This window comes from Lonchura striata, chromosome 3, assembly GCF_050655825.1.
Source record: "Lonchura striata isolate lonStrDom1 chromosome 3, ASM5065582v1, whole genome shotgun sequence".
Taxonomy (NCBI): Eukaryota; Metazoa; Chordata; class Aves; order Passeriformes; family Estrildidae; genus Lonchura; species Lonchura striata.
In genome coordinates, this window is record NC_140705.1 from 44,083,235 (window position 1) to 44,096,088 (window position 12,854).

At 43.5% G+C, this 12,854-nt stretch overlaps 1 protein-coding gene across 5 annotated transcripts in view; it reads left to right on the top strand.

Moving 5' to 3' along the window:
* The first annotated feature begins 10,233 nt into the window (after positions 1-10,233).
* The window catches only part of SOBP (sine oculis binding protein homolog), a 113,909-nt gene continuing 111,288 nt past the window's right edge, over positions 10,234-12,854 (top strand). For 4 of the 5 annotated variants that reach the window (XM_021553789.4, XM_085576479.1, XM_021553791.4 and 1 more), the window contains exon 1: positions 10,251-10,495. In XM_021553789.4, the coding sequence (XP_021409464.3) occupies positions 10,400-10,495 (96 nt within the window). In that variant the 5' untranslated portion in view covers positions 10,251-10,399. Of the gene's footprint in view, positions 10,496-12,854 lie in introns of all 5 variants that reach the window. The other variant, XM_021553790.4, reaches the window with a different exon arrangement.

The window sequence follows — 12,854 nt, forward strand, 5'->3', positions numbered from 1 at the left end:
GGAGGGTGCCAAAAGCTCTAGAGGCATCTAATTTACAGATGTATGCCTATCACATACCAAAATTCAAATGATTGAAAGCACAGCAGTCCTTCAGGGACAGAGTCTTCTGCAATGATGTCGCTTACTTGTAAGTTTAGTCTTGAACTTTGGCGTCTCAGTTGCTTTCTGAACTCTTGAATTACAGTGACCTGATTTTCAGAGGTGCTTAGCACCCACCAGGTCTCCAAGGGAGCTGCAGGCACTCCACAAGCACAAGAGAACACTTTTATGCAAAGCATCTGCCTGACTCTGGGCATTCAAGTATTAAATTTTTACTCTGGATTCAGCTTCACAGTGTAGTGACACAGGAAATCATTAGCCCTGGAGTGAAATTAAGAACCTTAGGACTGGCAGTACAACCCTTACTTATGGTGATTTAAGCTAAGTAGTACTCTTTATTTAAATATTACTAAATGTGAATCTTCCCATTTTTTTTTTCAGGATCAGTGGCAAATGCTACAGAGGAGAATCATCCTACAGGTTTCACGTACCATAAATGTACATATTTGCTATACCAGGAGTCCTGCTGAAACATCTGATTTTCAGCTTTGTATCTGTTTCCACAGTAAAAGACCAAAACTTCAACTTATATTTTCACCTGCACAATCATCTAATAGATACACTTTCCATCTACCCTATAATTTTTTTTCTTTCTCTGTTCCTCTCTTGGAACTTGTTCAGACCTATTCTCTAGCCAAAAGTGGGTGGGTTTTTTTCTCTTCAGTGTACTCCTCTTTGCATTTCTTTTTGCTTTCTTGCCACCTTTCTATGTGTCAGCCTTGTTCCACTTCTTCTCCCCGGTGGCATTCAGAACTCCTGCTACTTTCATACACTCTCACCATTTTAAGCTGCTTTCCCACATGCTGCCTTTCACAGAACACCTTCTATCCACTGATTTCCAAAGCACAGATGCTTGTTCGCTTTCCATGATGGCAACAACAGCTCTAAAGGAAACATATCGTTTCCCCTCCTGTAATTCACGCACAAATGCCTGGCATGTGCTGCCTGGAGAAAGCCTTTCAACTTTGAATTTCCTTGCTTTTGTGGAATCTGTGAAAAAGTCTGATAAATTAAAGCTTTGGCAGTTATTTCAAATAACTTTATTTGCAGCCAGCTGAGGCAAAATCTGCCAATGGTGCCATCCCCGTGTTCTTTCAAATGTTATTGGTGTTTCATGAGGGAGCTCAAAGTCAAGCTGGTTCAAAGGGAGGCTCACATTTCATTTTTTTCCAAGAAGGGTAGCTTACACGTTCTAATGGTGACAGGAGGACTGTCTTACAAGACATAAGAGCTGAGTTCTAGTTGAGGCTATGACTCTCTTCCAATACATGTGTTTTGTCACTTTATCTCTCGCCTGATGATTTCTCATCTGTGAAACGGCTGTAATATTAATGGCTGGTAGTTGTAATATTAGTTAACAACAGACAAGAAGACAACAACTAATCATATGGGTGGCAAGGTTTTGGTGTTGGCCTTGGACCTGGTTTTAGTGTTGGCAGTTTGGGCAAAGCCAGTGAACCTCAGTCTGCAGCTCCTCACACCAGGACTCAAGAGACATCAGCTGTGACACACAGCATGCAGCAGGCAACTTCTCACATTGTCCCAAAGGCTGAGAGGAAGAAATAATACAGAGCCTTGGCTTTGCAAGCCACTGCTGCCTGAGCTTGCAGGAACCACCGTGCACCTGGGGACCTCCAGTGATACTCAGAATAAACACCAGCATGGCAGGGTTTGCCACGTGAATGAACAGGATTTCAGTGCATGCTAATGAAAATAAGCATGGTGTTCCTGACCCTCTACACCCAGAAGCTGTCCAAAGCCAAAGTCTCATGGCAAGTCTTTGCTGAGCCACCTAGGTGGATAGAAGTTGTATGTGACTGTTTCCCATCTACACCCTATGGTGACCTGAAAACAAATGGTGAGAACATGTCAATTCTACTTTAACCAGTAGCACTGTGAAAAGAAATCAGTAACTACACTTGACTTCAAGAATCTTGGATGAAGAAGGGTACAAACACTGGTCATATTTTGAGGCAAAAGATCCTGCCTGTGTAGAGAAGGATTCTCAGGACTGTCTTTGAGCAAAATCTACTTATGGTAAGAGACATAGATTATTATCATTAATGTTACATACGTGATTTAATTAGGAAAAGCCACACAGTACATGAAAAGAAAATATTTCCAGCTAATAGTATTACTAATTACCTAAAAGATCATAAATCAAAACAAATTTAATAAGATGCAGGAGAAAAGGCTGACACAAAACTCATGAATTTCAGCAAAGAAATGTGAAATCCTGCATGCAGATCAGAACAATATTTGCGGTAACAAAGCTGGGGAAGCAGCTAAAAAGCAGCTTTGCAGGGAAGGCCTTGGGGACCCTGGTATTCAACAATCCGAACATGAGCCAGCAGTGCAGCCTTGCAGCAAAGATTCCTGGAGTGCATTAGGAAGAGCACTACTGGCAGGTTAATGGATGTGATCCTTCCTCTCTACTCAGGACTGGTGAGACACACCTGAACTGCTGGGTCAACATCTGAGCTCCACAGTATAGGAGAGACATGGACACACTGGAACAAGGACAGAGGAAGGCCATGGAGATGATAAAGTGACTGAAGCATCTAATCTTTGAGAGGCTGAGAGATTTGGGATTGTTTAGCAAGGAGAAGAGAAGGCCCAGGGATATGGGGCCTATACACATATTATCAATGTGTATAAATACCTGAATGGAGGAAGACAAGTAGAAAAGACAGAACCAGGCTTTTTTTCAGTGAGAGGACAAGAGGCACAAATCAAAGTACACCAAATTCCATGTAAACATAAGAAAAATCTTTTTTTTTTTTTTACTATGAATGTGGTCAAACACTGGAAGAGGCAGCCCAGAGATGCTATGGAGCCTTCATATTTACTCAAGACATGACTGGACACAGAACCAACCTGTTCTGCTTTGAGCAGGGAGGTTGGACTGTATGATCTCCAGAGGTACCTTCCAATCTCAGCAATTCTTTGATTTGCTAAATACATGTCCCATTCTAGTCCTGAATATATCTGTTATGCATGCCCAAGATACATTTGGATTTTTGACAGACTTCTCACCACATCAATGTGAAGGCATTGCCATTGTATATTAGGATGTGTAAAATCTTGTAAATATAACTGAGAAGATCAAGAGATTGAATCACATGTCATGTAGGATTCTGGGGGATGCTGGAAAACAAGCATTGCAGTAGAAGAGTAATTGTCAAATAATGACATGTCAAAGCTCAACTTTTACCAACTCTAAATCATTTAGTATATAACAGTGTAGTTCCCTTGACATGTTTCTTTTGGTCTTGGAGATAAGTGAATAACCCACTGTATCTTGTATATGCAATGCAGGGGGTAATTTGGACAAAATGATGTAATGTTTTTGAAAACATGACAAGAAAATTAAGGATGAAGAAACTCCAGAATGACTTTATGAATGAAAAGGACCTGAAATTGCTTTCCATCCCTTGACAGATGTTACTTAAACTGACATACTATATCATGCAACAAAGCTTACAGGGGAAATACAGGGTTATGAGAAAATGTATAAACCACTATCATTATTGTAAAAAATTATTTTATTCTACACAGAGAGATAAAAAGAGTAAGGATACTTTTTAGGAAGAACTTGATGTAGAGTATTGTACCAGTATTTTCAGGAATTAGCAAAATGAATCTGTTAAAAAAAATAGTAAATTTAAAATGAAGGGAGAACTTTCTGCTGTATCCCAATCCTACACGATCTTTCCCCCTTTTCTCCTGCCTTTGTACATCTGGAAGAATTGCCTGTTTTTTAAAGTAAAACCAAGAAGACTCTCTCCTGCCTTGTTCTGTAAAGAGAAGTAAAATAATCAGAAGGGGAGGAAACAGTTATTGTCAAGAAATGGTAGGTGAAGAAATGAACATACCTTGGCTATAAATATTCTCAGTTCACCTTAGAGGGAGATTTACAGCTTAGGACTGTTGCAGCAAGCACAAGCCTCCACCCTCACCGGTTTTGCTTCCAATTTTGACAGTTCCCTGCTTTTGATGTGTGAAAAAAACAGAGGCACAGCACACAGCGGGTTAGGAGGATGCCTCAGTACCTCAGACCTTCTCCAAAGCAGCCTTTGGAGATCAGAATTTTAGGTGTCAGCCCCAATGAAAGAAGAAACCCTCAAGAAAGTAGGGTTTAGAATATGCTCTTACCAACCTGTGTGACAGAGCAAGTAGAGCACCATTTTGGACCAGGTGAAACTTCAAAAATTCGCAAAATCTCTTTTTAAAAGATTAATTTTATTCTGGGGTACAGACTATAGCTGTAATGAAGATGCAAACCCATAGTTAGTCACAGCCAAGTTCAAGTCTGGTATAATGTGTCTAAGTTTTTTGGTCCTCCATAGGTCCTTTATTTTTTTCTACCTGATTTTTGGCATTGCATTCAATATGAAAGCATCAAAGAAGAGTCACTGAATAACCTGAGTAGATAGATAGAGTGTAGCAGTAGACAGATGATAAAGATTTTTCCCCACAGTCAATACTGGTGTCCGGGACACATTTTTTACTAATTTGTTTTTAATGCATTGCTACCTTATAAAAAGGTTTATTATTGATTGATTTTTAATAGCATGGGTGTTCTCTTTTGCTAAAGACTTCTTCTTGCTTACTTTTGTTGTAAGGAACATGAGAAAATAAACAAGAAACAAAAAGGCATTTAAACAGGACACTTGGAAGTATTTAACAAAGAATCATAGAAACAAGTTAACTTTTCTTTCTGTTTATCAAATCATGTGAGGATTCAGGCCAAAAAAGCAATTGTTATTAATAATTTAATAAGTTAAATAAAGTTTCTCCCTTTTTGCCAGAAGTTTCAAGAAGCATTAACAGTGTTAAGGCACTCTCTTGCCATTCATACAGATTTGACACTGATATCCTAAAGCAGAAAAAAAATCATATTCATCAATGTTAAAATATCTCCAAACATTTCCAGACCTTTGTATTTGGAAAGCCGCCACTACTCCCATTTCAACTGCCATACTGAGCCTGCTTTGCAAAAGCTACCTCTTGATGTTTTGCAGAACAGCCTCTAATCGTCTAAGGAAGCTCTGGATTGAGATTAGTATCCACAGCAGAAAGGAATCTACAGACACTACTGTGTGCAAGTAAAGCTGTGGGCGTTCGTCCAAGCTCAGGAACGAGTGGAATGTACCCCTTCTCCAAGGTATGGGTGAAAAAACATCACTGAAGTGGAAGTGGGGTTTGGGTGGAACTGAAGCAAGAGAGAACTCATATATATGTTTTCCATGTTTATGAAAACGGCTGTCTACTTATTAAAAAAATATATTGTGAGCCAATATTTTAATTATTCACTGCATTCATTTGCTTCTGATGGCATAAATAATCTATCATCTTAGCGTGCCAAACAAAAAGTCAGAGGAACATTTCCACTTCAAGTCAAACCAAAAAAAAAAAAAATAAACCAACGTAATGGAACTTTTCTGTGAACTCACATAATGAATTTCTTTGTTTAATTAAACACTTCAGCAAACCAAATACCTGAATTTAAATTGCTGTTTATTATGGCTTCCCCTCGGATACAGGTGAAAGACTGCATAGACATATGTTTTCCACGGTGACTGGCATTACCAAGCAACCTGATGGAGAGCTGACAACACCTTGGCAAGCAGGGAATAATAAGGTAAATTATCGGCAATATTAAGAGAACCCAGTTACGAGCCTCACCTTTACTTTGGCCTGCGACGTCTGGGGCTGTTACTTGGGGGGAAAAAAAGAGACAACAGCATCCCTTTTTACCTTCAGCTTTGCTCCTGTGTGTGTGGGTGGACGTGTGGGTTTATACGTGCATAATCGCACGCAGACTGGTGTTTAAACACGATTCGGTGTCCGAGGCTCCATGATGCGTTTCCCACCGTGCTGGGAAGGAGCGGGACAGGAGGGGGAGCTCTCGCCGCAGCCGCCGGGCGGGGATGCCGCTCCTCGGGCCGGGGGCGGCGGGGCCGCGACCCCTTCGCCCGCCCGCCGTCCCCACTTCCCGCCGGGCAGCACCGCGGCTCCGGGGATGATCCCGCTTGTCCCGATTTTGCCTCTGAAAACCGGCACGTTGTTTCCAGACTGCCCCCAGTTCGCTTGTTGCTGTTGCCTTCTAAAACCTTTCGCTTTGAAGCCGTCGTGCTGCTTACATATTTAGCAGCTGGAAAAATCAGGCCTGCTTGTTTATCTCATTCCCCCCAGCAGGAAAAAACAGAGAAGAAATAGCTCATTAATAATATTAAAGAGACTTATGCATTAATAAAGGCCAAAATAAAGTACTTGGAGCAAAGTGTTTCTTTTACCTAAAAAGCAGCTCTGGTATGTGGATAGGTCCCCTTTTAAAACATTTAAACATTAATAAATAGGACTATGAACAATAGAATATAAATTAAACCTGGGGTGATTTATTTTCAGCAACTCATTTGAGCATGTACTTTTATGAATTATACTTATTTTTCAGAAGTCCACATTACTGTGCTTGCAAATCCAAGTGCAAATTCAGAGCTGGAAGCAAATCTGTGATAAAACAAAAATAAGGAGCTTGGTAAAACATGGAGCCTTGTGTTTAGAGCATGTGCTTGAGCAATGGAAGTAAAAGCCCAGGTTCTTGTCATGACTTAGAGACCACCTAAAGGCAGAATCCCATAGTTTCATCTCAGTTTTAAAAGTGACCAAAAAACCAAGCAGCTTCAAGCCCTTGAACCATCATGACAGCAAGAGACTTTCTCTACTGCACTGTAGTTAGAGCACACTCTAATAGATTGATTTTAAATCGCCTTGGAAATTTCACAAGGAATTTGGTCTCATTAAATGCAGGAGTAAACTCTTCACTGATTCCCACACAATCAGGGTTTCATCTTTGGCTTCAAGCTGCTTACAGATACCACATACCCTTGTATCTCTGTTTCTTAAAATAAGTCTGAGCAGTTCTATTCATCCAATATGTCACCTTTATTCACCTGTATAAGGTGTTTGCAGAATCTATATCGAGAACTACAGAACCAGGATTCTTTACCAAAAATACAGGTTTTTATACAAAAAATATGTGGTGCTGCCAGAGTTCAGTAAATGTGTTTAATGTTAGAGTGCCTGTCATGTAAATAGCAGATTTATTTTCTCATAACTTTTTGGAGATGTTCAGATCAATGCCACTGTATGGCTGACAAATGTGTGGCTTCCATAGATTCTGATATTCTGCCTCCCCTTATGAATTCACGAGTTACCACTAAAACCTGAAAGTGTTCCTTTTTGTTAGTCATTCCCTCACGCTCAGTAACAAGTAGAATAATTAGATGGTTTCCAAAACTTATTTCAGTACCTCCGATGTATGTCAGATAACATCTGAGCACTCTAAATGCATGAACTTCTGTGTTGACAGTTGATGGTCCTCCATATGCTGCCACTAGAAGAACAACTTCCCAAGAATATGCAGTGTAATAATATGCAATATATAAAGGTAATAACAGCTCTAGAAAAGTAGGAATCGTGACAGTTGCAGAAATAACCTGCTGTCAGATGGAGATATTATTATTAGGGCACAGAGAGGTAGAACTTTTGTATCTGTCCTGGTCCTACATTAAATACTGAGAAAAACAGAGTATGTTTTAAGACTGTGGCTTTCATCTGGTGGTTGACAAGGTACTGGGGGACTGGAGGTTCTTTTTAAAGAGCTTACCAGAAGTAGCTGAGAAAATGAGCCTACTGTCAGGAGAAATAAGTTCATGTCTCCATTCAAAAGTATTCAGAAAAATACTGTGAAAAAACCCCAGCTGAATGCTTTTGGTGATCAAGAAGTGAGAATCAGCATTCAGAACTGGTAGCAAAAGGGGTGGGAAGTGCTTCAATTTGCAGCCAAACCTTCAGATGCTAGTCAGGAGAACTGGAATGACAGACTTGATCCTGAAGAAAATTCATTCTGGTCTACTCACTGTAACCTGCTGTAGTCACATCACCTAGGCTTGCAAATACCTTCTGCAAAGTATCTTCCAACATTAAAGGAAGTTCTGTTTATGCTGGGAGTTCGAGATTAATCTTTTTGTCAGATTGTCAACTCAAACTCGTTAAATTTATGCAGTGCTTAATGAAACAGTGTAGGGCTTTATTACAATACACATAGTAAGTGTTGAGAAGTAGTCCTCTGATGTTTCACTGAACAAGAACCATTTGAGGCAATACTCTAGCAAGAAATTTTAAGGTTTTCCTTAAAATTCTTCCATCCTCTCTAAAGAGAAACTAGCCATATGTCTAATGCAATAACTAGTTTTGTCTTTTTCATTAGAATGACTTAATGTATCAGCAAGGTGGTGGCTGCTCAAAGCAGAATAGTTGTCTGAGGTTGGCTGGCTTTTTCCAGCCAAAGGTTTCAAAGAGCTATGTGAGGCTGTGTTTCAAAGCAACTTCCCCTTGTGCTGTCTGTCTTGTTCTTATTGTGTGAAAGAATACACTGAGATTCTGGGAATATCTCCTGTACTTAATGAGAGCTCAACTGTACTGATTTGTTTGTAATAGAATATGGTAAGGAAAACATAGAGGTGAGGCTGCTGCTGGTGGTAGTGGTGGTGAGGCACAGGAGGAGGGAAACCTTGCTACTAAGCACCATCCTTTGAAGGTTACCTGTAGTCAAAAGTTTCCACAAGTTTGAGAAATCACTGTATTTTAAAATACTACAAGCAAGTAAAAAAAAAAAAAAAAAAACAACAAAACCTTGCTTTCTTCTCATGCTTGCTGCTTGGTGGGTTTGAGCCCAGACCTTGTGTTCTTGGGGTACGCAGAATGGACCGAGCCCACAGCACGAGCCCTGCTGCAGTTGAACTCCTGCAACTCTTTGCTGTCAGCAGAGCCTTCTCGAGGGTCTCTGCGAGGTCCCGCTGCTCTGCGAAAAACAAACGATCAGGGCTGGGTTGTTTCCAGTATCTGCCTGATTCTTTTAGGCAGCGAGGGGAGTGGCAGCACCTTCGCCTTGCAGCGGCCGTGACCTTACTACTGCGGATGTGCTCTAGGATATTACAGGCTCAGTCTGGTTGCTATCTCATCTTTTGATGCTCGATGCTCTAACTGCTGAGACTGTGCAAAATCCTCGTTTCTTCTTATTCTCAAAGTCACGGGGGAAAATGTGCCCCGTGACTCTAGAAATCGCTCTGACAGGCAGGCAGGCAAGGCTCATTTTAGTAACGAAACGAACAAAGTTGTGCTCAACTTTTCATGCTAAAAAGTGCCATTGACTTAAAGCTTCGGAAACAGAGAATGTAAATTAAACATTGTTGCACGCAAACTGAACTTGTCTTTGACAGGCTAAACAGAGATTCTTATGGAGAGCTTACTCATGCCCACACAGAACGCAGTTTAGCTTTCGACTGTGGGTTTGGGTGTTTTTATATAAAACAGTATCATTTTAAGGTGTACCGCAGTCGTAATGAGAAACCCCGTACGATTACAATTTTGACTATCGGAACAATGGACACCCCCGTGCCGTAATGTGTTGTATCGAGTAATCAGGGACTGCCAGGGAAAGCGGGAAAGCAGAGCCTAGGAATAATCAATGTATCGCCCACAGTGTGTGCTGTAATCCGGCACCTCCTCGCTGAAGCGCGTCCCACCAAACCATTCATCCGCACCTCCCCGCCGCAGATAAAGGGAAAACCAGGAGTGATCAGGGGAAGAGCCTCGGCTGAAAGCGGCGGGGACGGGACGGGACCGGACGGGACAGGAGCGGTCGGGACGGGACGAGTTGGCTGCGAGGGGGGCACAGGCCGAGTGGATCCCTCGGGCGTTCGTGGGGGGCACCGGACCCCCCTCCCCATCCCGGGCTGGGGGCGGGGGCGGGTGTGCACCGCCCCTCCTCTCCGCCGCGCTCCGCTCCGCCCGGTGCTCGGCGCCTCCCCCCTCCCCGGCTCCCATGGCGGGCAGCGGCGGCCGATTCGGTGCCGGCAAGCCCCGCCCGCCGGCGGTCCGGGGCCGGCCTCCCCCTTCCCTCCGCCGCCCCCTCCGCGGCAGCCCGCCAGCAGCGCCACAGCAGGCGCGGGGCCGGCTCGCTCCGCGCTGCCTCCCGCCCGCCCGCCCCGCCGCTCCCATGCGGGCCGGCGGCGAGGCAGAAGATGGCTGACTCGCCGGGGCACCCGCGCCCCTGCCCGCCCGCGCCCCCCGCCCGCCCGCCGCCGCCGCCGCGCTCCCCCCGGGCCCTCCGCGGCGCCGCCTGCCACCACTGAGAGCCGCCGCCGCCGCCCCCCCGCGCCCCTCCCGGCCCCCCCAGAGCACCAGCAGCCATTTCATCTCCACCACCACCACCACCAAGTAGGCGCAAAAAATGGCAGAAATGGAGAAAGAAGGAAGACCTCCCGAAAATAAAAGGAGTAGGAAGCCGGCTCACCCGGTGAAGCGGGAGATCAACGAGGAGATGAAGGTAGGTGCTTGTGATGGGGACGGGACCGGGGTCCCCCCCCGCAACCCCCGCCTCCGAGCATGGAGATGAAATAAGAAAGGATCTCTTGTCATTTTTTTTTTTTTGTAGGATGCACTGAATGTGTCTCAACTCCGCCTCCTGGGCTGCAAACAGAGACGAATTCACAGGCTGCAAATCCTGTTCATTGACCAGCTTATTTATTTTTTAAAAATAACTCTCTCGTTCGGCTTTTAAGCTCCTCGGGTGCCAATGATGAGCCTTTTTTTTTTCCCCCTCTTTCTTTCTATAGCCACCCCTCAGGTAGCTGCGAAGCCCTTAAAGTTAGGAAAGAAAGGGATCTGTTTTAAACACTGTATTTAAACACTGTATTTCTGTCCTTTTTCAGTAGCCAGCTGCAACTGTGTAATTAAATTGTCAAAGTGAAACGTTGCGGTCTGAGCCGCGCATCAGCCTGGCGCTTCAGCGCGAGACCCCTTTTCTCTCCTTGCCCCTTTCGCCTCCTCCCCTGCTGCACCGCTTCGCTCCGCGGCTCGCGGCAGCGCAGAGGTGTCGCTGGAAGGTGGCTTGTCCGAGGGCTGCTTTTGATGGAAGTGTATTTACGCGCGGAGAGCTGTCCTGCTTGATAGGAACCGGTGCCACTCCAGCTGTGCTCTGGCGGCCGCTCCAAATGTTGGATGGCTGCGGTGGCACAAACGCGCGATTTTGGAACTTCTTTTATCATTAGGTCGCTGTTCCAGGCTGGACCGGTCCTATTTTTTGCGCCTGTGCTCCATGTCTGTTCCCTGTCTGTTTGTTTGATGTCTCTAATTCCCCAAAGTTGGTAACAATGTATTGCTAGACTTCAGCTGAACTTGTTGTTGAATGCGCAGATAAAGTGACTAAAACAGCATAGTCTGGCTACAAGATAAAATTGCTGAGATTTAATTTGAATATGTCATTTATTAAAAGGCTGATTATAAGTGGAAGACTGCCTGGAAAATGTCACTCGTTCACATAGTATGTATACTGTATAGGCGAGTGTATAAATATGCATGATGCCTAGCGAAAATATCTTTGCTTTCTGGAATATTGATCTCCCCATATAAAATTAAACGGGAATGTGCCATCCCCTCCCCTGTCCCCTCTTTTGCACACCACTAATTTCGGTTAGGTGCCCCTGCCCAAGGCAGGCATTCTTGTTCTTGCTGCCTGTGTAATGAGCATGTACATGGTTCTGCGTGCACTTCAAGTGTAAATGTGGGCAAGAGTAGTATTAGGGGCACAAACAAAATAATGTGTCGGTGCATCTCTTTGGAAACAAACTGTAGTAGCTTCAAGTCCAGAGGAGCTCCCGCTTTCTTTGTGAGATATGTGACACATCCTATTTTCGGAGAGGGCTCTGTGCAGCCACCAGAGAGTCATTGCTCATTGTAATCCCACATAGTTTTGAGGACTGCAGAGGTCTGTAGTACAGGGCATTGGCCCCTCAGAGCATCGCCTAATGCGATCTATATGGATTGCAGCTTTTAAGTTTCATAGGTTCTAGAATTACAAATTAGCTAATTTTAATCAAAACATGTGAAATGTTATCCTGGCTGGATATAAAGGCTGACTGTGCTGGATCCTCTGGGTTTGTTTTGTTTACTTTGGCTGCAGGCACACTCAGCGGTTTGGGAGATAGTTGTTCTTCTACAGTATAACAGATGTTTGTCTGAAAGGGTGAGGAAGAAACAAAAACAACATTGTGTGAAGGAGAAAAATTACACAATTTTAAACTAATGCTTTGGTGTTAAGCGCTAGCATTAACCTTAATGTAGAGAGTTTCTCTTTTTTAATCATGGCTAACTGCTTAAGGTTAGGAACCCCGAGATTTCAGCTGACTTGAAAACTAAAGGTGTGTAGAAAGGACATTTTGAACCCGTGTAATTTCTGGTTGAGAGTGAGACAGCTGATGGCAGAACCTTCCACAGCCCACCTTTCAGCATAAACTATGTTATATGTGCTATGCATTTTTAGTAGGGCTGTTGGCTGCTATCATCTAAGAAGGGGAAAAAGAGGGAGGAGGAAGTAGTTTGAATTTTTGACTGGTTGAGAAAGTTAAAATCCTGTGGTGATCATTTACCCTTTTTCTTTACTGATGAACTAAGATGTCTAGTTGTTCTTAATAAACCCAGAGAATACAATAATGTAACAAATTGGTTACAGTGTGCAAAATGTTTGCAGTGAAATGACAGAGGGAGCACAATGTGCCCTTGTGTAGGTTTGTATCTGTAATGTTCAAACAGGCTGGCTGTTTCCCTTCATCTGAACTGCTTTCATCTGGACCAGTGTAAAATAAGCTCTGGTAAGTAATCACAGCAGAGCAGAAAGAAAGGAATGT